The sequence below is a fragment of the Eleutherodactylus coqui genome, chromosome 1, assembly GCF_035609145.1.
Source record: "Eleutherodactylus coqui strain aEleCoq1 chromosome 1, aEleCoq1.hap1, whole genome shotgun sequence".
In the NCBI taxonomy this organism is placed as follows: Eukaryota; Metazoa; Chordata; class Amphibia; order Anura; family Eleutherodactylidae; genus Eleutherodactylus; species Eleutherodactylus coqui.
The window spans coordinates 491,211,993-491,238,137 of record NC_089837.1 but is presented as its reverse complement, the minus strand read 5'-3'; the positions used below and the strand labels follow the sequence as shown (position 1 = coordinate 491,238,137).

Genomic DNA, 26,145 nt, shown 5'->3' with positions numbered 1-26,145 from the left:
AGTTAATGCAGAAGATTTACATGCAGTCCCATGAAAATAGTACCATGGTATTAAAGGGGTTGTCCCACAGATTCAAGTATAGGATAGGGGAAAACTTGCTGATCAATGGGGGTCTGACAGCCGGGACTCACACCGATCCTAGAAATGGACCTCTGATGCATCCTGAAAGGAGGACAGCAGCAATCGCACATGTGTGTGATTTATCACAGTTTAATGATAATATGATGTTTTCTGTGCAATCCTAGAACTGGGGGGTGGGAACAGAGTGACAGACATGCAGGAAGAAGAGACAGAACTGGGGGGGGGGGGGGACAGAGTGACAGACATGCAGGAAGAAGAGACAGGGAGTAGTTGAGAGAAGTGCTTGGTACAGGACAGAGGTTGAAGCAGGAGTCTCTCCTGATTTACTGCAGTGTCACAGATACAGTCCTAAAGATGGTTCCCTCGGGGAGAAATAAAGCAATTAAGAAGCTTGCAGAGTCTGCAGAGAGTACCTGACTGTGGACAGAGGAAGAAGAGAGTCTCTCTTGGTTTGTGCTATAGGGTTGTAGCCATTGTCCTATGGGCAGTTTCCTCTGGTGAAGGAGTGCTGAATAGTGAAGTCAGTGCCAAGTGGTTCCTCCATCCTCTCCTCTGCCTGAAGAGAGTCACCCGGGCCTAGAGTTGTTACTGGTACCCCATGCTTATGGACCTAAAGACTGTTTAGCAATATCATTTATTGCCGATCCCGGTCAACTGGGTAGGACTCTGATTACCAACGTTCATATGCACTCTTGAACTTTATTTACAGACTAAGAAACCCCACAAATTACAGTTTTCCTGTTTTACAGCTAATAGAGTATTTGATCAGCAATGGCCACTCCTGCGCTCTATGTCCTTCAGGCAGACATCGATCCGGAAAACCGAAAGAGCCCCAAACCTGCCGCCTGCCGTCCCTTACACAAAGACTCCATTCATTCCAATGGGACTGCCGGAGTTCTTCACTGATCAGCAAGTTATCCCGTATCTATTGGATGGAGAATAATCTGTACCCATGAAAGGACCTACATCAGGCCGGCGCAGTGGGACGCGGCGCAGTTGTTGACCTTCCCTAGTGTCTTACACATAGTAGGGGCCCTACAGACCTCCTCTTATGATGTGAACACATGGACTGCCTGCCCTCCCCATCCTATAGGATGTATTCTGTGTCGCATCCATGTGTTCCAGATCGGCAGCGTGTATCTCCCAGACGTTCCACCTTAGCAGATTGCACTTGCCCCATGTGAAGACTCCGTTAATAAACTAGGTTGAGCGCTCTAGTAAGAGGTTAAACAAACTCCCTCGTAATCTACCCTGTTGGGAAATAGCGGGGGATAATAACATCGGCTTTACCTGATGGATTTTACAGTCCAGTAATAATCTATTTCTACTGTGCTAGGCTGCCATCTAGTGGAGACCTCATGGTGTTACATGAAGGTAGGAAATTTGCGCACAATGCCAGTTAGCTGTAAAACGGACTCATTTTAATATCCGTACAACAGCCGTGGTATCAGGACTGCTTCTGCACAAGTAAGGGACTTTTGCGCGGAACGATAATCGTTCAGCGAATGACCAACAAAAGACAATTTGTCCCCTTTATCGTTTGGCGGTTAGTTTCTGCGGGCATAAAAATCAAAAGCCGATCGGCCCATGAAACGGATAGCCACTTTGAATGAGTGCGTGTTTAATGCGAATGGAGGCGGGCGGACGGAAGTGATCTCCGCTCCAGTCACTGAGCAATCATCACGATTATTGCTGGCACGACTGTTGGGCGCTTTAGCATCCGACGATTGGCCGCTGTAGACGGACCCTAAAGCTGCCTTCACGCGAGCGGAGCGTGTATTTGCAGAATGAACTATTTTGCGCGTGCATCAGCGTATTTTTCAGCACTTTTTCCGCCTACAAGGCATGTACATTTGCACACAGCAAACTAATACAAAGTGATTGAAATGGCTAATCTCCTAGCATATTGCGCGCGTTTTTGCCCTTCCCCATTGACTTCTATGGAGACTACGGTGCATGCTGCGGTTTATTTTGCTTAACTAGACACTGATGGCAGCTGATGAAGCCATTGATTTTAATGAGGTCGGCCAGACTTCCGGCATACCGCTCTGTGCATGTTACGGTACAGCATTTAGTCCGGGGTTCTGCGTCGGATTAGCACAGGAGGCTCCAAATGGGCCTTCTAGTGTAGATGTGAACCTGGCTTCAAATGACTGTATGTTTAGTAACAAATATGTGTATGGTGGTGTGTATATATATATATATATATATATATATATATATATATATTAATGGCCACTTTATTAGAGACCCCAGCACTTTCACAATTGGAGCTTCTTTGTATAGGAATTAGAGAGTGACCCCGGAGTGCAGCATAGAATCAAGTGACAAGCTTTCCGTTGATCAGTTTCAGTGTGAATTCACATTAGATGGGAAAATCCAGCGACCTGAGTGACTTCCAACGAGGCCGGGTCATTGGTGCTAGACTAGCCCGGCTAGTGGAGTTTTCTTATGTACTGGTGTGGAGAGCATACTGAGAATGATGCAATTGAACAAAAACATCAAGGGCGGCCTGTAGACCTAAAAAACTCATTGCCGAAAGGGGTTAAAGGAGGATGTCAGGAATCACTCTGACGGTGCACAGTCAAGCAAACTACAGCTGAGTACAACTCTGGTCATCCAACCAATGTGTCTGAATCCATAAATCACATGGATGGACCTTATTAGTAGCCAATCAGTTCCAGCACCTTGCTGAGAAACAAAGGCAAGACTCCAATAGGCAAAAATCTGCAAAAATTGTATCATGGAGCAGTAGAAAAACATCCCCTGGTCAGATGAATCCTGATTTCTGTTGGATTGTTCTGATGGAAAGTCAGAATTCGGCACAAGCAGCATGAATTGATGACCTCTTCCTGTAAGCTGGTCAGAACACGTCAGCCCCTCCATCTGGTTAAAAGCAAGTACCAAAAACTTCCTGTCTGCATGGGCCAATATTCCTGCAGAGCAGTTTCGACAATGAGTGGTATCTACGCCATAATTAATTGTTACGATTCTGAAGGCCAAAGAAGATCTGACGCTCTACTGCCGTGTTTCCCCGAAAATAAAACCCTGTCTTATATAACATTTTGGCACAAAAGAGGCGTTGCATCTTATTTTTTGGGGATGTCTTATTATACTTACCTAGCAGGCTCAGTCCAGGTCCCACCGCTGTTGTCTGGAGATCCAACGTGTTTCTTGCAATCCTCGGTCGCAGAAGACCACTTCCTGGTTACGGTCATAAATCCCGCCTGCAGGAAGTGATGGCTCTGATTGTTTCTCCATCGTTGCTCAGCCAATCAGTGCAGTACTGAATGAACCAATGCAATAGCTATGATTGCTTTATTGAGTGCTACATTGACTGGCTGAGCAGCGGTCAAAGAACCAATCAGAGGGATCACATTGTGGATGCAGGATTTATGAATTGGCTGAGCCATGACATTTTTTAGCCTGCTAGATAATATATTGCTTTTTTTAATGTAATGCAGCTAGGGCTTATTTTCAGGGTAGGGCTTATATTTCAAGCCTCCCCGAAAATCCTGAAAAATCACGGTAAGACTAATTTTCAGGGTAGGTCTTATTTTTGGTGAAACGGTGTCTCTAATAAAGTGGACATTCAGTGTGTGTGTGTGCATTGAGTGCTGCATTGACTGGCTGAGCAGCGGTCAAAGAACCAATCAGAGGGATCACATTGTGGATGCGGGATTTATGAATGGCTGAGCCACGGCATTTTTTAGCCTGCTAGATAATATATTCCTTTTTTTAATATAATGCAGCTAGGGCTTATTTTCAGGGTAGGGCTTATATTTCAAGCCTCCCCAAAAATCCTGAAAAATCATGGTAAGACTAATTTTCAGGGTAGGTCTTATTTTGGTGAAACGGTGTCTCTAATAAAGTGGACATTCAGTGTGTGTGTGTGTGTGTGTGTGTGTGTGTGTGTGTGTGTGTGTGTATATATATATATATATATATATATATATATATATATATATATGTGTGTGTGTGTGTGTGTGTGTGTGTAAGTATAGTTACCTTTTATTTAATGAAAACTCTAATTTTTGATAACTTTTAATACACTCCTCTTTTTCCTTTTTTTTATTTCCACTCCTCTGAATGTAACAAAACAATTCTAAACACTTGTGACTTTGTTTTCTCTATTTGTGACAATGTAACAACTTGATACAAACAGCCTCCTTTCTATTCTGTAGTGTCAATGACTTTGTGGCCCTCTCCTCCTTTCACTCTTCTCCCCTCTTGACAAATGCATGTTGTTTTCCGGAGCAGCGCTCTCACGACTCACAGATAACCAATATGTCCTCCACCGGGCTGAAGACTGCGGATATTTATGGTTCACAATTACAGGCTTAACGAAATCTTCTAATTTACCCGCTGAGCGCTTGGAATAATTTATTTGCGGATATCTGCGCCGCTGAAATGTTGAATTATAAGACTCGTTTTTCTTTGAAATCGAATTCATGGATTAAAGGACAGTTTCCTTGTGGAATGAATCGCCTGAACCTCGTCCTTATGGCCGAGCCATATTTAACCGAACCTTGAAGGAGCGTTCCTTTAAGACGGATGATGCGCCATTAATTGCAGGTGGTTGCTTATCGGAGGCCAATCTGCGGCTCATGGTGTTTACATTTCCAGGTCTGTAATATTCATTGCTTGTTTTCTCTCTCCCTTCGCAGCTTCTGGCGTTCCTCCAGGGTCTCTTTACCTTCTACCATGAGGGATATGAGCTGGCGAGAGAATTTACACCCTACAAGGAGCAGCTACAGTTCAATTTACAAAACGTAAGGCCGCTCGGATTATTACTCGCGCTCATGAATAACGCAATGGCTGTCATTTATCATTTATCTAGATTTGTCCTTAAAGTTCCAATTTAAAGGGGAAATGCACTTTAAAAAAAAACCTAAAAACTTTGGGGCAGTCGCTCGAAATAGCCGCTGAAGCATACTGCTGCTTGTGCGCTTTTGCACTGCGCCATTGTTGTTTGCTTGTTCATTTTCGCGGTCGCTGACGTTTTTCGGTTAGTCGTTGGAAGACGAACCATTTCCTGTTTACACGCGACGAGAATTAATCAACCAGCAACAGTTTTTTCTGGTGGGCCGAAACAAAGCGACTGGTAAATGGATTCTCGTTGGTCACGCAGTTGATGGCGCATGGAATAAGGGGGGGTCTCACACGAATGGATTTTAATTGCGGAATCTGCGATTGCCGTCCGTGCGGACGATCCGCCGTGCATTGAAAGGCATGTATTTTTGATTTTTCGCGGGTACGAAATCTGTATTCTGGAAAAAAAAAATCGCAGCATGGCGCGGATTCCGTGCGGACGGCCCCCATTATAGTCAATGAATGTGAGTTTTCCGGCGCCTGCGCGCAATTAAGACTGCGTAGGAGTGGCAGAAAGACTCGCAACTTCAGAGGAAAATAGATAGAAAGAGGGAGAGAGAGACCTTTCTTCCACATGGACAATACGCTCAGAAAAACACGCACATTCACGATTTTCCGCAATTATTTGCAATCGCTTTGTGCGAATGATCACAGATCTTCCACTGCGGAAATCCACATGCGGAAGCCAACCCGTGCGTGTGCGCCCTACATTCGCTTACATTCACTCTTTTGATTGACTAATTGGACCACAGTTTGCCCGTGTACAGCCAGCCGTAGGGCTTCTTCTCACGAGCGTAAATGCATTTGGGTACTACGTTTTTGCAGAACGAACTAGGCTTTTTTGCACTTGTACCGGCGTATTTTAGGGCTTCTTCGCACGACTGTGTATGCATTTGTGCACACTTCCTCAGTACGTTTTTGAGGTATGAGCAATGGTTTTTGGCATGCGCATCACTGTATTTTATTGCACTTTTCCACCCAGAGACCATGTTCATTTACATGCGGCGAAGAAAGGCGCGCCAATGAAATGGCAAATTTTTTTAAATTAGTTCCAGCTGTGTCTCCTTGTGTATTGACTTCTATGGACACCTTTGTTGCGCAAAAGTAGAGAATGAGTTGTGTTCTCTGCGTATTGCGGGCACAAATGTTACGTTTGCAAATACGCCCCGTGAAGGAGCCCTTAGGGCTCCCACCCACTGGCGTTTTTTTCTCCACTGCGATGCGATTCTAAAGTTAAAGTCTCGCATCGCAGTGCGAGAAAAACGCAGGCAGATATCCCAAAATCACTGGGATATCGCTGCGAGATCGCCAGTCTTTTCAATGGGGCCAGCGGCAGCAGCGCTAGCCCCATTGAAAAGATATAGAGAATGCCGAGGACGTCTGCCACAGCTGTGGCAGACGTCCGCGGCATGCTATCCCATTGCTTTCAAGGGGATCGGCACTGCTGCCGATCCCATTGAAAGCAGTGGTTTCTGACAAGCCCTGCAGAATGATTATCGGAGAAGGGCTTGAAATATAAGCCCTTCCCCGATAATCATAAAAAAGTGGTTAAAAAAATAAGAAAAAGTTACTCACCTCTCCTGCTGTCAGCCGCGTCCTCCGGCTGGCTCCCCGACACTGCTACTGAGCTCTTTCAGCAGACGGGGATTTAAAAATCCCCACCTACTGAAAGGGCTGTGCAGATTGGCTGAGGGCTCAGCCAATAGCAGCTACTGCGTAGCTATTGGCTGAGCGCTCAGCCAATGACAGATAGCTCTTAGCTATTCATTCATGAATAGTTAAGATATTGCTTATGGGGTAGCATATGGGGTAGCATGCCGCGGACTTCTGCCACAGCTGTGACAGCTGTCATAGCTCTGACAGAGGGTTCCTTCATCCCTGCGGTCCCCGCGGGGATGAAGGAAACTCCTGCCACAGCCTGTGGCAGAAGTCCGCAGCATTCTTCATATCTTTTCAATGGGGCTAGCGCTGCTGCCGCTGGCCCCATTGAAAAGACTGTCGCTGCGATATCGCAGCGATTTTCTCGCACTGCTCTGCGAGAGTTTTCACTTACTCTCGCAGCGCAGTGGAGAAAAAAACGCCAGTGGGTGGGAGCCCTTACTGTCCTGTTTCCGCCCACAGAGCGCGCTCATTTGTGCGTGCGGCAAACAAGACTTATTGCTTGGAATGGCTAATGAATGACAGATGTCATTTTTCCCAGTGGAATTACGCAATGTTTTATCTCCATGCGTATTGCGTGCACATCTGCACTCCCCCTATTGACTTCTATGGGGACCCTCGATGCGCAAATGTTCAGAAAAGTAAAGCATGTTATGTTTTGGGGGTTTTTTTGCGTGACCAAAATAGGAAAATGTGAAGAACCCTTTGAAATCAATGAGCCCTATTCTCTGCATGCGTAAATTTTATGTGCGCAAAAACTTTGCGGACTCGTTCACACAGGTGTTAGGCTGGTTTTGGTTATGTAAATACACTCTGTTTATGTGACCTAAAATTGCAATTACCTGCGTGTTTCAGCCATTCTTCTGGAGGTTTGTGCAAGCAAGTACACACGAGCGTTTTAAAGAGCACATCTGTAGATGTGACCAGAACCAGAGGCGTAACTATAGAGGATGCAGGGGATGCGGTTGCACCCGGGCCCAGGAGCCTTAGGGGGCCCATAAGGCCTCTCTCCTCCATACAGGGAGCCCAGTACTATGAATAAAGCATTATAGCTGGGGGCCCTGTTATAGGTTTTGCATTGGGGCCCAGAAGCTTCCAGTTATGTCTCTGTGCAGCATTGTTTAGGTATGGGTACGGGTACAGATACAGATAGGGGGGGGGCCCAGCTCACGTTTTGCATCAGGGCCCTTGAGCCTTTAGTTACGCCCCTGACCAGAACCAACACGGATGGTAATTGTAGACCCTTTCTTCCAGACCCGGAATAACTTTGAGAGCACCCGGCAGGAGATGGACCGTCTGATGCAGAGGATGAAGTCTGCGGACCAGGACTACAGACCGCCCAGCCAGTGGACCATGGAGGGATACTTATACGTGCAGGAGAAGAGTGAGTCTTCTTACATCTCTGCAGTCGCCTGGAGTAATAGATTTTTTTCCTCCCTCATACTATATTTTGTGTATTCCGCTCCAGCAGCAACGTGTTTTCACTCTGTTTGACTTGTGTGATATCCGAGAAAATATGTGTCCTCGGAGGAGCTGACCTATGCAGCCAAGGAATAATTACCTCCCTATGAAATTGTAATGTGGAACTGCTAAGCATCCCTTAATGTTCCATCGTGTCAGTGCACTTGCCCCCGGCTACGTGATGTGAATGAAGTGGGAGCTGCGAGAGAACACTGCCTTCTTTAACCCCTTAACGACCGCCCATACACCTTTTTTGGCAGTCATTAAGGGGTCCTATTCTGATGCCGGCGCCTTTTTTTCTGCCACTGCATCAGAAGTTTGCCATGGGTCTCCAGGGGGAACGGGTCCTCAGCTGTCAGATGACAGTCAGGCACCAAAATCTCCGATCCCCGCTGTTTAACCCTTGACCGTGGCATAAATAGAGGGGCTCCCTCTGTTACCCGTCAGACCCCTGTGATGTGACTGCGCAGTCCTAATGGGTTGCTGTGGCACCCAGGGCCTTGAAGATGGGCTCCGGGTCTACCAGCTACAGTAGCATATGAGGCTTAGCCTCTGGTTGAGTTGCATGGGTTATATAATGCACTGCTATACAGAAGTATAGAAGTATATTATAAGAACGATCAAGTGTGATGAACTTCGAGTCTCCTAGTGGGACAAAAGTAAAAAGTGGAAGGGAAAAAATAGCAAAAAAAAAAGTCAAAAACCCTATCCTAGTATATTCATGCGGTGGTTTGGTACTGGTTAAAGGAGTCTGTGTTAAAGGTACACACAAAGCAGAAGACCATAGGGTCATGAAGTTCCCCATGCAACGGCTTTAAAGGGGCTGTCCAATTGTAAACTATTGATGGCCTATTCACAGTTAAGGCCATCAGTGGTGGAGCCACAGGAGTCTACCACCCAGCAGCCCCACTGATCAGCTGTTCACTGAGCCAGTTTGTGTTTGCACTAACCTGATTTCTGCAGGAAGCAGTCAGCTCCGTTCCTACTGCAGTGGCCAAGCTTGGTATTACAGGCAAAGTTCCAATTGAATGAATGGGAGCTTTGCCTATAATACCGAACCCGGCCACTGCAGTGAGAACAGATCTGTCTACTTCCTGCGGAAATCAGCTCGGTGCCCAAGCCAAGAAAGCAGCTAATGAGTGGGGTCCCTGATGGCAGACCCCTACCAATCTACTATCGATGGCCAATACTGCGGCTAGGCCATTAATAGTTTACAATTGGATAGTATTAACGTACTTGATAACAAAAGCTTACCGTATATACCGGCGTATAAGGCGACGGGGCGTATAAGACGACCCCCCAACTTTCACCTTATACGCTGGTATTACAATGGAGAAAAAAAAAATCATTACTCACCTCCCCCGGCGTTCTGTCGCGCTCCGGCAGGATGTCGCTCGCTCCTCGTCCCCGGCGCAGCATTGCTTTCTGAATGCGGGGCTTGAAATCCTCGCCTCCAGAAAGCTAATACACACGCCGTCAGCCAGTTACATCCATTCAATGACATCATTGAATGGCTGTGATTGGCTGAAGGCGCACGTGGCTTCAGCCAATCACACTATTCAATGACATCATTGAATGGGTGTGATTGCTAACACATGTGCGCCTTCAGCCAATCACAGCCATTCAATGATGTCATTGAATAGTGTGATTGGCTGAAGCACGTGTGTTTTAGCCAATCACAGCCATTCAATGATGTCATTGAATGGATGTAACTGGCTGACGGCGTGTGTATTAGCTTTCTGGAAGCGGGGATTTCAAGCCCCGCATTCAGAAAGCAATGCTGCGCCGGGGACGAGGAGCGAGCGACATCCTGCCGGAGCGCGACAGAACGCCGGGGGAGGTGAGTAATGATTTTTTTTTTTTACACTTTTTGTTTTTGTATTACCGGCGCATAAGACGACCCCCGACTTCAGAGCAGATTTTTCGGGGTTCAAAAGTCGTCTTATACGCCGGTATATACGGTAATTCTACAACTTTAAAGGGATTGTCATAAAAACAACTCATTTGTGAATAGCAGTCGTTATGGGTTCAGGTTACTTCCTGCGATCAGCAACTATCAGATTAAAGTATTATTACATGGCATTGAGATACATGGTTGGGCCAAGTTCACCGGAGTGGGAGTCAGTCTCCCAGAGCTGTTGTGGCTAATGAAGAGGGGTCTTGCTCAGGAAACCCCCTCTATGAAAAACACACAATGGTGCTCAAAGGTATTGATTCACTTTCCTACTAGTAAGACTAGTAAGTAATTCTAATGGTGTGGTAGGTATTAAATCATCGGTAAGTAGGTCTCTGGTTGATATGGACACCTACTTTAGATCCTTTCCCTCTGACACAATGTATATCTTAGGCTCAGGGGAGGATACAATAGCAGTTGTAGCTTTACCCGTTCTTTGGCGCTTTTTGTATATCTCATTTACATTTACAAGCAATGCAATTACTATGTTCCGCGCCTCGGTTAATAGCTTACACCATGTTTGTGGCGGCACGCATTGCTGGATTCTGAGCCTCTCCGTGAAACAGCTGTAACATTATTTCAATTAAAAATTAATCTTTATCCGACATAAGCGTTGTGGACCATAAACTAAAAGCCAGAGGATAGAGAGGGAATTACGCTTCACAGCTGCTTTCTGGTACAGAGATGTCCTACACCGGTGGTTATAAGCTTCATAGATGTCATACTCTTGTCTCATCTACGTAGAGGAGCTCGTATGTTACAACTGAGCGTGATGGATTCTTACATTGTGTCCCATATTGTTGCTCACTTCATGACAGGGCTGGACAAAGTTGAGTCTCCATGGGTGTTGCCTCCTGCACTTCATGGTAGTCGGTGGTTCAGTCTTCAATACCACCCCAAATGCATGGAGTTGGGTGCTATCCAGTCAGCCGTAGGGAGTCCTACTCGCTGAAGAAGGGGTGGTTAGTCCTTCTGTGGTTGAAGGGTGGAGACTTACTGTGACTACTTGAGGGGTACTGAGGAAGAAGAAGGGGGTTATTAGGCAAGGGGAGAGGTCTTCTATGATTATTGGGTAAGTGGAAGAGCCTGTTGTGACTACTAGGAAAGTTAGAGGATTACTATTGAGGAAGAGTCAACTGTTCTAACTACTGAGGAAGAGGAAGGGGCGTACTGTGATTATAAGGGAAGTGGAGGGACCTGCTGTGACAACTTAGCAAATTAGGAGGCTTGCTCTGACTATTGGGAAAATTAGTGGGTTCTTGTAACTATTGGGAAAGTGTGACTGTTCGGACTACCGAGGAAGTGGAAAGGGTCCGCCATGACTACTTGGCAAGAGAAGAGGTTTCCTGTAGAGATGAGCGAACGTACTCATTTCGAGTACTTACGCACCCGAGTACCGCCATTTTCGAGTACTTCAGTACTCGGGTGAAAAGATTCGGGGGGCGCCGGGGGGCGGGGAGAGGCGTGGCGGTGCGGGGGGTAGCAGCGGGGAACAGGGGGGAGCCCTCCCTCTCCCCCCCACTCCCCACTGCTACCCCCCGTGCCGCCACGACGCCCCCCGAATTTTTTTGCCCGAGTACGGAAGTACTCGGAAATCGCGGTATTCGGGCGAAAAAGGGACGTTCGCTCATCTCTAGTTTCCTGTGATTATTGCGGATGTGGAAGGAAATGTTATGGCTAAGTAGCAAGTTAGGAGGCCTGTTGTGATTACTAGCAAGTTGGAGGGTTGTTGTAACTATTGGCGTAGTGTTAACTGTTCTGACTACTGAGGAAGTAGGTGTCACGAATCTAGCGTGGGAGTGGAATCTCGTTTTGTAGCCACTTACGGGAGGGTAGCGTGGTCCAGGAGTAGCTGGGGTCTGGTTCACAAGATGACGGTGCAGTACAGCAGGTTCAGGCAGAAGAGTAGTCAGGAGGTGTAGCCGAGGTCTGGTATACAAGACGGACGATCAGTTGTAGAGGAGCAGGTATGTGGGAGAATAGCTTGGTTAGAGGCACAATAAACACGCAAGGAAGGAGGAAACGGGGCCTGGTTTATATAGGAGACTAATTGGGAAAGGTACAAGACACAGGGTGAACTAGACAGGGAAGACATGGAGCCAAGACATGGAACAGGAGACAGGGAACAGGGAACACAAGGCTAAGAATCCAGCATGCTGAATATCTCAGTATGTAGGGCTACCGCTCGGGGTGCAGGAAGTCGCAGGTTCGAATTCTGACAGCAGAATTGGTTACCAGGTAAGAGAAGAGATCTGCTGTGATTATTGGGGAAGTGGAGAGGCCTGCTGTGGTTGATTGGACAGTTAGGAGGCTTTCTGTTACTACTTGGAATGTTAAGGCTGCTGCTGTAATTATGGGGGAAGTGTCAGCTGTTCTGACTACTGAGGAAGGGGAAGGGATCTGCTGTGACTACTAGGCATGTGAAGAGGTCTGCTGTGATTATTGGGGAAGTGGAGGGACCTGATGTGACTACTTGGCAAGTTCGAGTGACTACTAGGAAGAGTAGGTGGTCTGTGAGGGGGCATGCTGCGACTACTAGGGAAGTGGGAAGTGGCATGCTGTAATTACTGGGGAAGTTGGGGGTGGTTTCTGTAGTGCCAGCTAAAGAAGTAGAGTACAGAGTGAGGGGAATCACTTTTACTAGAAGAGCAGAAAGGAGGGGCACTGCTGAAACTCCTGGGGTGCACTCTTCTGACTACTAAGGGGCAAAACATCCCATGATATGTAAGTACTTTGCACTAGTGACAACTTTTTGATGAGGCCGCAACAGAAAGCAGCCATGTGCTGTGCAAAGGTTTGTATCTTCTTCCGATGAAACAACTGTTGAGTCCTTACAAGCGCTCTGAGCTGTCAGACATTGCAGACGGGTGAGATCTCGCATCGTAAGATGTGACACTTCTATTATTACCAAATAAGTCTACTCTGAAGGCACTGTCACACACCTGTCATCCTTGCTGGTACGTCTGTCTGATCGCCCTGTGTGTTACTGCCGCTGCTTATTGCTATGCACTATGTGCATTACTTCAGTAATAGGCCTTGGCAGGTGTTTGGAAATGGGCCATGGTAGCCCTGTGAATATCACACGTCCCATAAGATGTGCCGCATTTTCCCCAACACAATGGATTACAGCCTTAAAGGGGATGTCACATCTTGACAACATCTACCTAGAAGGTAGAAATGGCATATATTCTGGGCCCTTGAAGGCTATGGGCATTTTTGGGGAGCGATTTTTTTTTTTTTAATTCACTTAGATACATGTATTTTGGGCTGACAATCATCTTTGCAATATGGTTTAATTAACCCTTTCCAATCCACTATCTGACCTGTGAAGACATTATGATTGAAGGCTGTACAGCTCCAATGTTGGAAGACATCCGTCGGGGTTCTCTTACTGTATATTGCCAGCCTCTCTGCTGTCGGAGCCTATCCAACGTATCACCTCATGCAGTACTGGCTTTAGCCAGCATATAGCGCCGTTGTATAATGGCAGAAAAAGAGTAAGCCCCCTAGGAAAACCAGGATACAAATTGGACTGGAAAGGGTTAAAATGTTTGCACCATTTGTCACCTACAGCTTCTACGGTGTATATGTAAGGGGGGTGCGGTGCTGTTAAACCAACACCTCCTTGCTGACCCTCCATTCTTGAAAGTGTGTTTAATTTGCTGTTCCTATTATTACCATTGCACTGATCTGTGTGTAATGTGGGTCAATAGTGACCTCCAGTGGTAGCCGTGTTACATTGCTGCTCGCCTCTCCTTTATAAGGGCGAGCACCCACTGGCGTTTTTTTACCTGCGTTTTGCGTTTTGCGTTTTTCCTGCACAGGCATAGAGATAACATGTGTTCCTGTCCACTGGCGTTTTTTTTGCGTTGCGTTTGCGTTTTTAACATAGGAACTGTCAGTTGCATATGTGTCCTTATTTTTCTCCTAATGCACCCATGAAAGTCAATGGAAATTAATGGAAAAGCCGCGAAAACGCCGCGAAAAACGCGCGGAAAAATCGCGGGAAACGCGACGAAAACGCTGCGTTTTTTCCCCGCGGAAAACGCAAACGCCAGTGGGTGGGCGCCCTAAAAGAACTGTGCCTGGAGAACTGTAAGTCGAGGGCGATCTTCAATACATAACCACTTGTGTGCATACTACCGTGTTTCCCCGAAAATAAGACAGTGCCTTATATTAATTTTTGTTCAAAAAGGTTTAACTTTTTTACATGTATAGCTGCCTGGACACTATTTAAATTGACTTTTTTTAATTAACTGTTAGCAGGGCTTAATTTTGGAGTAGGGCTTATATTTCAAGCATCCTCAAAAAGCCTGAAAAATCATTTTGCATCCTCAAAAATTCTGGAAAATCATGCTATGTCTTATTTTCAGCGAAACAGGGTACCAAACTTCAGGAACTAGGCAGGCCTGCCAATCACAATATATGTGCTCGAGCAAACACTAAAAATACAGAAACATGACTGGAGACGAACCAGGACCCTATAGACTCTTATTGCAGGCATGTGCATCCGTCAGTTGTGGACATATTGTGGGTTAATACTTAAGTGTCATTCAGATTGTGTGCAGTCAATCACCATTTATTACTGGGTTAACCCTTTCCAATCCACTGTCTGACGTCTGAAGACATTATGATTTAAGGCTGTACAGCTCCAATGTTAGAAGATGCCCGCCGGGGTTCTCTTACTGTATATTGCCAGCCTCTCTGCTTACGGAGCCTATCCAACGTGTCACCTCATGCAGTACTGGCTTTAGCCAGCAGATAGCACCGTTGTGTAACAACAGAAAAAGAGTAAGCCCCCTGGGAAAACCAGGATACAAATTTGGTTTGGAAAGGGTTGATACATTGGTTGGAAATATCACCCGTGTTTTGGTTAAAGTGTATTACAGAGCTTTGTGATCGAGAGATTGTCGAATCATACCATCAACTTTAAAGCTGTTCCTTCTTTTAGTCAGAGCCGGTTACGCAGTCTAATGTTTCTGTAGTAACTGCCTAACTTTCTGCAAGAGACAAAACCTTTTTATTGCTATTTTATCCTCCAAGTTCTTTTGTTATAATGAAAATGAAAAATGATTTTCAGGTCCGTATGAAAGAGCCAATCAGTGAGAGTCTAACCACTTATTCAGTTGCTGTTTGGTCGCTGTATGTGTTTACACCTAACAGATATCATGCAAATCACTCAATCGTACAATCGTTTTTGCAGAATAAAGTACAAGACAGATAGTTGGGTGGTAGTCCGTAGGATGGCTGTTGGGCACTTATGCACCCAACAGCCATCCAGTGTAAAGGTACCTTAAGCCATCAGTCCAGCCTCACTGACAGATCTCCTATTGAGGCTTAGGGTCCTTTTACATGGGACAACTGTGAAGCAACCTCAACCCCTAACGACACAGATTGTACAGTTCAACATAACTAGGAGACTCGAAGGCCATATTGAAGCCTCAGGGTGTCAACCCATTGGGATCCTGCGATCACATCACAGGGGTCTGATGGGTGACAGAGGGAGCTCCCTCCCTCTGTCTGCCCGTAAAAAGGCATATGGGTGCTCGTTAAGGAGTTCTCCAGAACTTGACTATCTTCAGGATAACTCATCAGTAGTTGATCGACAAGGGTCCTCCACTTGGGATCCCTGGCGTTCAGCTGATCCCTCGGTCTGCTGTCCATTTGGACAGTGCTGGTAGTAGATAGCAGGCACACCAAGATGGAGCCATTGAACAGTAAATCTAATTATTTTTATAGCGCCAACTTATTCTGCAGCGCTTTCAAGTAATTCATTTATTACCCCCCACCAAGCTGGGGACTCATTTTACCGACCTCAGAGGGATAGAGGGCTGAGTCAACCTTGAGCCGGCTACCAGAACCAGGTGGCGATTGAACTTACAACCTTCAGGTCATTCCACAAATTACAAGCCTTCATACGGCTGTAGGAACAGAAAGGTGAAAAAGTTAGCATTCCCGGTAGGCAGGGATGAAAAAAACAAACAAATCTCTGCTTTAATAAAGGGCACAGAACTGGCTGCGGATGCAGGGGGTTAAATAAATGTTACCATACCCTACAGCATTTCCGCTGACTGTTGTGATAAATACTGTGTTTGCACACGTTGCCTTGAGTTGACCTTTAAGTACATCTCTCTTGGGTTAAGTTGCGGTTTATTTCCTCGGTGCCGGTCTACGGAGGACGCTTCTGGTTTGCTCATACAGGATGTGTTTGCAATCAGTATATTCATAGACACCTGTAACCTGCGAACCGCCTCTAATCCAACTGCCGTTCCAGTTAATGAGCCCCAATGGGGGAAGCAGCTGTTCCTGTCCGTTGTGCTCTACATCTATTGTCCCATTTGTGTTCTGGAAATGGGGCCAACGTTGCTCTCAGTTCCAATTCCATATATCACTAATTAAGAGTACAGCTCATTATGACAAGGGGGGGGGGGGAGTTTTCTGGCATGCAAGATGTTTATTGAGCGTTAGTGAAAGGTCAGGGTCTTTGGGTGTTTTCCAAGACCCAATTTATTCATCATGGCTGAAATACTAGAGACTCTCCGGATTTAATAAAGCTCCGGGTTTTACTGTTGCGAGTTTATCTATGCAGGCGCCTTCCAAAAAAGTTTGATTTGTTTGCAGTAAAAACATTTTCTAATCAAGTGTTCACATTTTTTTTTTTTTTTACGTTCAGGGCCCCTTGGGTTTACTTGGACGCGGCATTACTGTACTTACGACAAAAGCAACAAAACCTTTACAATGAGCGTTTCCGAAACAAAGTCTGGTGGAAAAGTGGTAAGCGCAATTTTATTTTTTTTTTACGGAAAGATGTCTGCGCCATTTTTTTACTTTGGTATTACATTGGGATAAGAGAGAGGGTGCGTTCACATGTAGCAGATTTTGTGCAGATATTGTCGCGGATGGAAGGGGTGAAATCTGCTGCGAATCTGCGCCAAAGTCGATGACAATATCTGCAGCAAATCAGCAACATCTGAACTCACGGACGTAGAGAATAGAATCCATTGATTTCAATGGGCGCAGTTAGATCTCCGTACTTTGTGCGCACATTTCGATTGAGCAAAAAAAAAATACTCAGCATGCTCTAATTTTTGAGACAAAAGTCCCCATAGGAGTCAATGGGGGGTGCGCAAATACGTGCGCAATACAAAGGAGATGCGTAATACGCTACGTAATTCCGCTGGAAAAAGAAGGCTTCTGGAACTCAAGCTGCTCAGCCTGCTGCAAAAACGTAAAAGAAGTCCCGCTTTCCAAGGGTTTCCACTACTCTGTAATGCTTGCAGCAGCGATGATGTCACTGACAACAGGGGAAAGTGACTTCTGTAGCCAATTGCAGCGAAGAGCTGGCCCACAGCCGAGGAGCTAGTGGGGTTGATAAAGGTTTCTGTCATGGTGGTTCTACCATCTCCTCCCCTGAGGCTAGCTCGGGACCCAACTAAGTTACTGCTGGGGGAGGTCACAGGGAATGGTAACTGGGTAGTGGTTACCTTAACCCCTTAATGACGCGGCCATTTTTCTTTTTCCATTTTCGTTTTTTCCTCCCCCCTTTAAAAAAATCGTAACTCCTTTATTTATCCATCGACGTCGCTGTATGAGGGCTTGTTTTTTGTGGGACGAGTTGTATTTTTCAATGGTGCAATTTAAAGTACCATATAATGTACTGAAAAACTTTAAAAAAATTCTAAGTGGAGTAAAATGAAAAAAAAACGACATTTCGCCATCTTTTAGTGCATCTTGCTTCTACAGCGCACAAACTGCAACAAAAGCGACATGATAACTTTATTCTATGGGTTGGTACGATTACTAGGATACCAAACTTGTATGTTTTTTTTTTTACTATACTCCTCTTTTTTTTTTTCAAAGACATTAAATTTTTTTCAATTATTTTCTGCCGTCATTTTGTGCGCGCGATAACTTTTTTATTTTTCCGTCGACGTAGTTGAGCAAGGTCTCATTTTTTGCGGGATGACCTGTAGTTTCTGATAGTACCATTTTGGAATACATACAACTTTTTGATCGCTTTTTATTGCGTTTTTTCTGGGAGACAGGGTAACTAAAAAAGTGCATTTCTGGCGTTCTTAATTTTTTTTTTCGGACGACGTTCACCGTGCGGGAAAAATAATGCGCTACTTTGATCGGACTTTTACGGACGCGGCGATACCAAATACAGATTTTTAATTTATTATTTAGATTTTTTTAATAATAGATATGGCAAAAGGGGGGTGATTTAAACTTTGACAACTTTTTTTTTTTTTTCAATTAAAAAAAACTTTATTGATTTTTTTTTACATTACTTTAAAGTGCCCCTGGGGGACTTGAAGATGCGATGCTTTGATCGCTCCTGCAGTATGACGTAATGCTATAGCATTACGTCATACTGCTTTTTGACAGGCAGCTTATGAAGCCACCCCACGGGGATGGCTTGATAGGCAGTCTGTTAAGGCAGCCCTGGGGCCTTTCATTAGGCCCCCGGCTGCCATGATGCCATCGTTCCGTCCCCTGCGGTGAATCTTGAAGTGAGAATAAAGCAGTCCACGCATAGGGATAACTTTATGGACAAACCGGGAACGCCCGATAATGTCCGTTTACTGAACTCCAATTAAGTTCCAATACAACAGTAACAGTTTGGCACAATTTGCCTTCTCAGAAGATGGTGTGACAGGGAGGACATCTCGGGGTAATCCAGACAATCCACAGTCATAGTTATCTGTGTGAACCTGCTCCCAGCCACTCTCTCTTTCTCTCCAGCTCTCTACCGGTCAACACTCGCTCTTGGTGTTCTTCTTCTCTCTCACACTCAGTGCTGATAGCGGCAGCAGCACATCCTGGGTGAAGCAGTCCCAGGCCACGCTGAGGGATGCCTTTTCCTTTCTGGACCACACAGACCAGACAGTGTCTGTGTTGCTCACTCACTAACTAGCTGACTGACTGCATCTTTACTAAAAAAAAAAAATATATATATATATATATATATATATATATATATATATATAGATAGATAGATACAACAGTCACATGACATACAACATGATGATATGATACATTTCTCAGACATAACCCAGGCATCAGCCCTTTCAGTGCTGCAAAGGTACAATACACATCAAATGCATACAACAAGGAGGACACTGACAATACAATTAGCATGAGACACATAGTTAACATTATGGAGGGGCCCAGTTAACTCTGGGCCACTACATGATCATTAGCCGGCAGCAGTCTCCCACCCACTGGCGATATTTTCTTTCTTGCGCTGCGAGAGCACAAGAAAAATCTTGCATCGTAGCGCAAGAAAGAGGCCGGTATAGAACCGGCATATCGCAAATGGATTCAATGGGGCCTGCGGCAGCAGCTCTAGCCCCATTGAAAGCATAGGGAGAATGCCGCGGACTTCTGCCACAGCTGTGACAGCTGTGGCAGGAGTTTCCTTCATCCGAGCGGCATTCTATTCCATTGCTTTCAATGGGATCGGCACTGCTGCTGATCCCATTGCAATCAATGGTTTCAGCAAGCCCTGCGGAATGATTATCGGGGAAGGGCTTGAAATATAAGACCTTCTCCAATAATCATCAATAAGTGTGAAAAAAAATTTTTTTAAATTATACTCACCTCTCCTGCTCTCAGCCACGTCCTCCTGCTGGCTCCCCGACACTGCTACTGAGCTCTTTCAGCAGTCCGGGATTTAAAAATCCCTGCCTCCTGAAAGGGCTGTGTAGATTGGCTGAGGGCTCAGCCAATAGCAGCTACTGCTTAGCTATTGGCTGAGCTCTCAGCCAATCACACATAGCTCTTAGCTATTCATTCATAGCTATTCAATCGCATCGCAGTGGAGAAAATATCGCCAGTGGGTGGGAGCCCTAAAAAAGTGAAAAACAGACATTTATTAAAATGTTTCCCTCATATCACTGAAAATATATACATTACAGTCACCTAAAAATAAAGCCTCATACAGTATATCATGAGTGAAAGACACGGAAATTATTTGCATAACCAAATAAGTAAAAAAAAATCTACTATAGCTTTCAAACCCGCATGTACAAAAATGTAGCCTGATCATCAATGGGAAAAATGTAACTGGTTAAATTACACTGGCTAATCAATAAACTTATGATTGAAGTTGTATCCTGTGCTGGGGATGACCATGCCCCCCCCCCCTTTATTTCCTACATAACTGGGGCATCCATGGGTTCAACTTCCACCCATCGGACATAGATGGCATGTTAAATCAATATGCCATCATTTTTGTAGATGAAGTTTGGTCTTACAAGAGAGAAGCGGTCAAACCGTCTCAGAGTTTACTGAGGCGAGTCTTGTTTTAAAATTATGCTATCACTTTCTGTATATGGCTTCTATATGTTTCTATAGTTACAGACCCCAAACAAAGGAGTATGCTCATTAGGTAGATTTAGTAAAAGTGCCCCTCCTGTAGCCCCACAAAGTTATACTTCCTCTTCTGTGGCCCCCCAAAAAATTATGGCCCCCTCTCCATAATACTAGTGGTCCTTCTGTGGCCCCACAAGCTAATAATGCACCTGTCCCTCTTTGCCCCTCAACATCATTTGTAGGATCACATATGGAGCTCTATTAAGTGCCCCTTTCTATGCCCCTCAAAATTCTTCTCTACTGCCCCCTCTCTGCCTCCCCTTTTTCAGCCAGTGGCAGAACTCACTTCCTAACTCGCAGTATTGCTGGATACCACGTGGCTCCATGCAGACCAAAGCCCGACTACTCCCCTCATACTCAGTATCCGGAGGAGTACAGGAGAGGAGTCGGGCTATGTACTGCAGGGAGATATTCAAAATCCAACAGTTGTGTGAGTTAAGGGGTCTAGTGAGTCATCGGATAGGACAGGGAGGCATGGCCATTCATCCTTTGTCCCACAGACCCCATAGCAGCCGCATGGTGTGCCACCATTGGAGGCACACCACTGGTAAAACCTGTATTTTTGTAGCTTAAAGGTGCGAGCATTTTAAAGATCAACTTGATGTACTTTGTTTTTCCAACATTGGGGGACAGCAGCCTTCATACACATTATACTGACATCACATAGTACCGAGACGATATAATGTCATGTGTGTGCTTTATGTTCACTTTTCTCCTCAGAACGGGCTGATCTCAAGCGCTCCAGAGATGTTTAAGCTGAAAATGTGCATCAGACGTAAAACTGACTCTATAGACAAGCGATTCTGCTTCGACATAGAAGTCATAGAAAGGTTAGTTATTGCTTGCCTAACGAAGTCCCCCATGTCTAGCATGAGCATCTGCCAATTAGGCCGAGCCAGAGGTATAGCCTAAAGGTATACTTGGCAATTTTTTTTTGCATTCCCAACCAAGAAAAAAAATTGATCAATAAACTATATGTATCCAAAAATGGTGTCCTTCAAAAATATACCTTGTCCCAAAAAACAAGCCCTCTTATTGCTGTATTTATAGAAAAATTCTGTCCTGGGAGCAGAGGGGGGATATTACTTGTAATTGTCCTTCTCTTCCACCCCTCTGATATACTGGTTCTCCATCCCATTATTGGCCGTCGAAGACAGCAGCCATGATCTTCAGGCTGTCTAATCCCCCACAGTGCATTGCTAGTGTGTTAGACTGTATATGATCAGCACTGGCCAATCTGAGAGCAGGGTGCATTAGCGAGTTAGAAAATTGCTCTGACCATCTTGATAGTTCGGAGGGATGGCAGAGAAGAACAACTGCAGGCGATATACCCCCTTCTGTCCCAGGACTGAATTTTCTTCGAACCGGAGGGTTGCTTTAACCCTTTCCAATCCACTGTCTGACGCCTGAAAACATTATGATTTAAGGCTGTACAGCTCTGATGTTGGAAAACGTCCGTCGGGGTTGTCTTACTGTATATTGCCAGCCTCCATGCTGTCGGAGCCCATCCAACGTGTCACCTCATGCAGTACTGGCTTTGGCCAGCAGATAGCGCCGTTGTATAATGGCAGAGAAAGAGTAAGCCCCCTAGGAAAACCAGGATACAAATTGGATTGGAAAGGGTTAAAGCTGCCAACAGTCATAAGTTTGTGAAATTTAACTTTTAATTCCCAGTGTGAACCCATGCCAAGTGTTCTGCAGGTGGGACTTCTTCCTCCTATGATTTCCCTTTCTGCCCCCTCGGATGCTCTACAGTTTTAAATATTGGCAGTTGTAGCAGTCTCCCTGCTCCCTATGTAGATCTGTCAGCAGTTTGGCATACCATACCGTATATGTTGATATGTCATTTTCTTTTCCTCAGACAAGGCATCATAACTCTTCAAGCATTATCTGAGGCGAATAGAAAACAATGGCTGGAGGCAATGGATGGAAAAGAACCGGTGAGATACATTTTAATGCCATTTTTTGCTTTGTGATCGAGATCTGTTTGTATTGATGAACATTCCATCCTAAAGTACAGAACATCCTCTTTATGTAACCTAGATGCATTGGTTTTTCCTTAAGTTTACTTTCATGCATACCAGAATATTCTGATATAATTGTCTTCATTTAAAGGTGCCCGTTGACCGCGGATAGCCAGCTGGGGGAGTGGAAACTAGGTTTGGTTAGACCACCTTGTCTAGGCTCATCTCCATATGGAGCAAGGAGTCCTGAACCCTAAAGAAGACTGCTTGATTATTCAGGGTACGGGCAAGTGATGTTGTTGTCTCCAAAGTCAACAACATGCAACCGTTACACCTGAACCATCAGCGTGCAGGATTGGAACTATGGCTTCCAATGGAACCTTCTACCTGCTGTTTTTGTTTTCCCCTTTCCCATAGCTATAGGGCTTTAAGATTGGTTGCAGACATGGGTATGCCTTATGGACCTGCCTGGGGGAATTTTGTAGGTGAAGTAAAGTGTGACCCAAACTGACCCCACCTATACACCCGAGGTTCATCTGCCATAGCCCAACAAGTTAAGATGGGCACATCGTGGTCCCTGGGTCATAGGTTCTTACATCACAGATGTCCTTCTCTTAGGCTTGTTGTCAACCAAGCCAGATGAGCCCAGCCTGTCTGTTGTTTGGATGAACACACTTATTCTGGCTCCTTGGTTAAACCTGACTGGCATGGGTTGTCCTACTGGCAGAATATTCTACCACCAGCATAGCTTTCAGACTTATCAGAGCATGTAAGCTATTCTCCCACGGCAAGGGAGCATCCATGGAAGGGATTCCAATTCTGTTGCAGTGAAAAATTTGCACCAAAATCTGTATGTCTAAAATGTGGATTTGCAATTGGCTAAATCTTTCTGCAATCCATGTCAGAATCCTCGTGTTAGACATGCGGATTTTAGGTCAGATTTCTACTGTGGAATATTCTGCTGCATGTTGCGGAATATTCTGGTATGTGTGAAAGCACCCTAAAGAAGTTTTCCAGCCCCATGATTTTTATTTAGAAACAACTTACAATGCTATAAAACAACAAAAGGTACCCTACTGACCTTACCACACCCGCTGCCGCTCCAGCGACAACTGCTGCTTGTATAAGACTTTACATGGAGATATCCATCCTATGACCATAGAAAAAACTATCGGGGGACATTTGTTAAGACCCAGAATTTTAAACTGGGGTCTTAATAAGATTTTGCCCAGGCTCATGATGCGCCTAATATATGAAGGGGAGCACGACTCATATATTCATATATTAGGTGCATCTCAGAACCTCCATGATCCTACACAGAAATGTTCATCAAGTTCAATTTGGCATACACGTCTGGCATAAATTATACAGAAATATGTTGGTCTGGTGGCCACACCCCCTGCCAACTAGCCCCGACCCCTATTTTCTCCAAAAAGTAACAAGAGGGCAGCACAAAAAGCCTTAATATTGCAAATTTTTGTACATTTTTACTGATGTGAAAGCTTTTATGGATGTCCCCCTGTAATTTGGCCTGATTTATGAAGATTTTTGCTCTCAATGATCCGTCACTGCATTAAACTCTGTATGAAAATTATCAGGAGGGTTCACAGAGGGAGAATAGTAGAGGAAAGGAGAAAGCCGAGTCTGTGCAGTTCTCGGTAGCCTGGGCAACTCTGTAACGAAATGAAGGGGTCCTGTAAGTCAACTTCAGACTCACCAACTTAGCCGTGATGAATGAGAACAGCTTCCACCGCCATATTTGGCCTACTCACGGCTTCAACAATCAACCCAGGCTTCATACAGTCATACCGTCCATTCGTTGTGTCTCGCGAAGTGAGATGAATCGGTAGTGGAGAGAGGAGAGTGCCGTGTAGTGATACTCAAACATTTCTGAAGAAACTTTCAAGAAACAGTATAACAAGCATCTCTTACTGGCAGAAACAGTGTATGGCAATAGCACTTGGTTGGTTGGCTCTCACAGTCTCTGGTAATCATGATCCCCTGGCATTACCCATCTGGCAGAACTTGACCATGAGCACCCGCCAGTGATACCACCACTATGCTGTCTACATTCGAACACAGTAAGCTTTTTTCCAGTAACATGCTTGCAGAGGCACCACGGTACTACTTCTTTGCATCTTGAGCCGACCCACTACACAACCATGCTGGGGCTACATGTCTTATTACCATCAACAACCTCTACTGGGTATGGGAACCCACTACATAAAGCACTTCCACTGGTGTACATCAGTCGCACCCATTAACGTAAAGTATTAACACCCCCATTAACATACAGCACAGTCGCCAATGCCATACTCTGTGGCACGCCATTACAACTTGTCTAGTCGTTTCTCTTAAAGTGACAGTGTCAACAACTTTAACAACTGAAATACGTTTTTATGAAACTTCTTTAATAGCCATCACAGGAATGATAAATACAGGCTAAACACCGATAAGGAATAAATATGCCTATCAGACATAGTTGCACATAATGGCGGCTGCAAGCTACCTACCTACCAGAAGAAGAGAAGATCAAGAGCAAAATTGGCTTTGATGTTTTAGGAAAGACGTCTGGGAGGACTGATGAGATTTGGTTTCTGTAGATGGTCATCTTATTTTATAGGTGCTATGTACTGTAACGATATTTAACAATGTACCGTATATAACCAATGAGTCAGAAGTCATCATTACATCACTTATTGCTTCTTCTTTATTTTAGATTTACACACTTCCAGCCATCATTAGTAAGAAAGAAGAAAGTAAGTGCTCGTGTGCTTTACTTACTGTTTGGTCATCCTTGTAAAACTGGAATGAAATATAACAAGAAGTATATTAAAGGGGTTTTCTGCCGCTAAGACCCATCCTCGGAATAAGTCATCAATAAAAGTTCGGTGGAGGTCTACCAGTTGAGATCCTTATAAATCCACTGATCCCCAAGCCCGCTGACAATGCTGAAAGTAGATAGTGCTGTCCTTATTGTAGTTGCCTGCTTTGGTACTGCAGGCACAGTTCCCGTTGAATTCAATGGGAGCTGGAGGTCTACCTGTAGTACCAAACTGTGTTGCTGAAATGTTGTCAGCTTTACCGGCTTCCAGCATTGTCTGCACTGACAGCTGGCTTGGGGATCAGCTGATCGACTAGGATCCCGAATGGTAGACCTCCACCAAACTTATATTGATGAACTATCATGAGTATAGGTCATCAATAGTAAACATCTTGGGCAACCTCATTAAGTCTTCTAGATACTGTATCTCTCCGTGTTTGTGCTGAGTCGGTTTAGTTGCGTTGTTGTAACATCTACTTTTTGTTCTCTTTAGTGTTTTTGAATGAAGCTGGCTTCAACTTTGTGAAAAAATGCATCCATTCGGTGGAGACACGAGGTGAGATCTCAGCTCTTCCTTTCTCTTTAAGGCTCCTATCACATCATGTCTATGTCTCTTACAGATGAAAATCTAGACAGAACGATAGGGTTTCTGTCCCTGCCAGTCCTTGGCGTTTTTCTGTCCAGCTAAAAAAGAATGACAGGGTTGGAAACAATGTGACGCAAAGAACCAAAGAGGTCTGCATTTCATACATTATATATTATGGTCCCATCCAGATGACCTTCCCGATGTAAAGCCTCTATAACTCCTGTTTAATGACACTCAGATACAGAAAGTTGATATCAATGGGAAGAGAAACTCAAAAAGTTGGATTGAGCAAACAACCAATCAAGCTGCTGAGGTAAAACGAACACTGCACTGTAATTGGTTGCTATGGGCCACAAGGACGTCTTAT

The 26,145-nt window shown here is 45.0% G+C and overlaps 1 protein-coding gene across 1 annotated transcript in view; it reads left to right on the top strand.

Moving 5' to 3' along the window:
• The window catches only part of ARHGAP42 (Rho GTPase activating protein 42), a 289,629-nt gene that overhangs the window by 230,438 nt on the left and 33,046 nt on the right, over positions 1–26,145 (top strand). Inside the window, exons 7-13 of the mRNA XM_066586582.1 lie at positions 4,749–4,853; positions 7,867–7,996; positions 16,701–16,801; positions 21,125–21,234; positions 22,266–22,344; positions 25,088–25,127; positions 25,686–25,748. Of these exons, the coding sequence (XP_066442679.1) occupies positions 4,749–4,853; positions 7,867–7,996; positions 16,701–16,801; positions 21,125–21,234; positions 22,266–22,344; positions 25,088–25,127; positions 25,686–25,748 (628 nt within the window). The remainder of the gene's footprint in view (positions 1–4,748; positions 4,854–7,866; positions 7,997–16,700; positions 16,802–21,124; positions 21,235–22,265; positions 22,345–25,087; positions 25,128–25,685; positions 25,749–26,145) is intronic.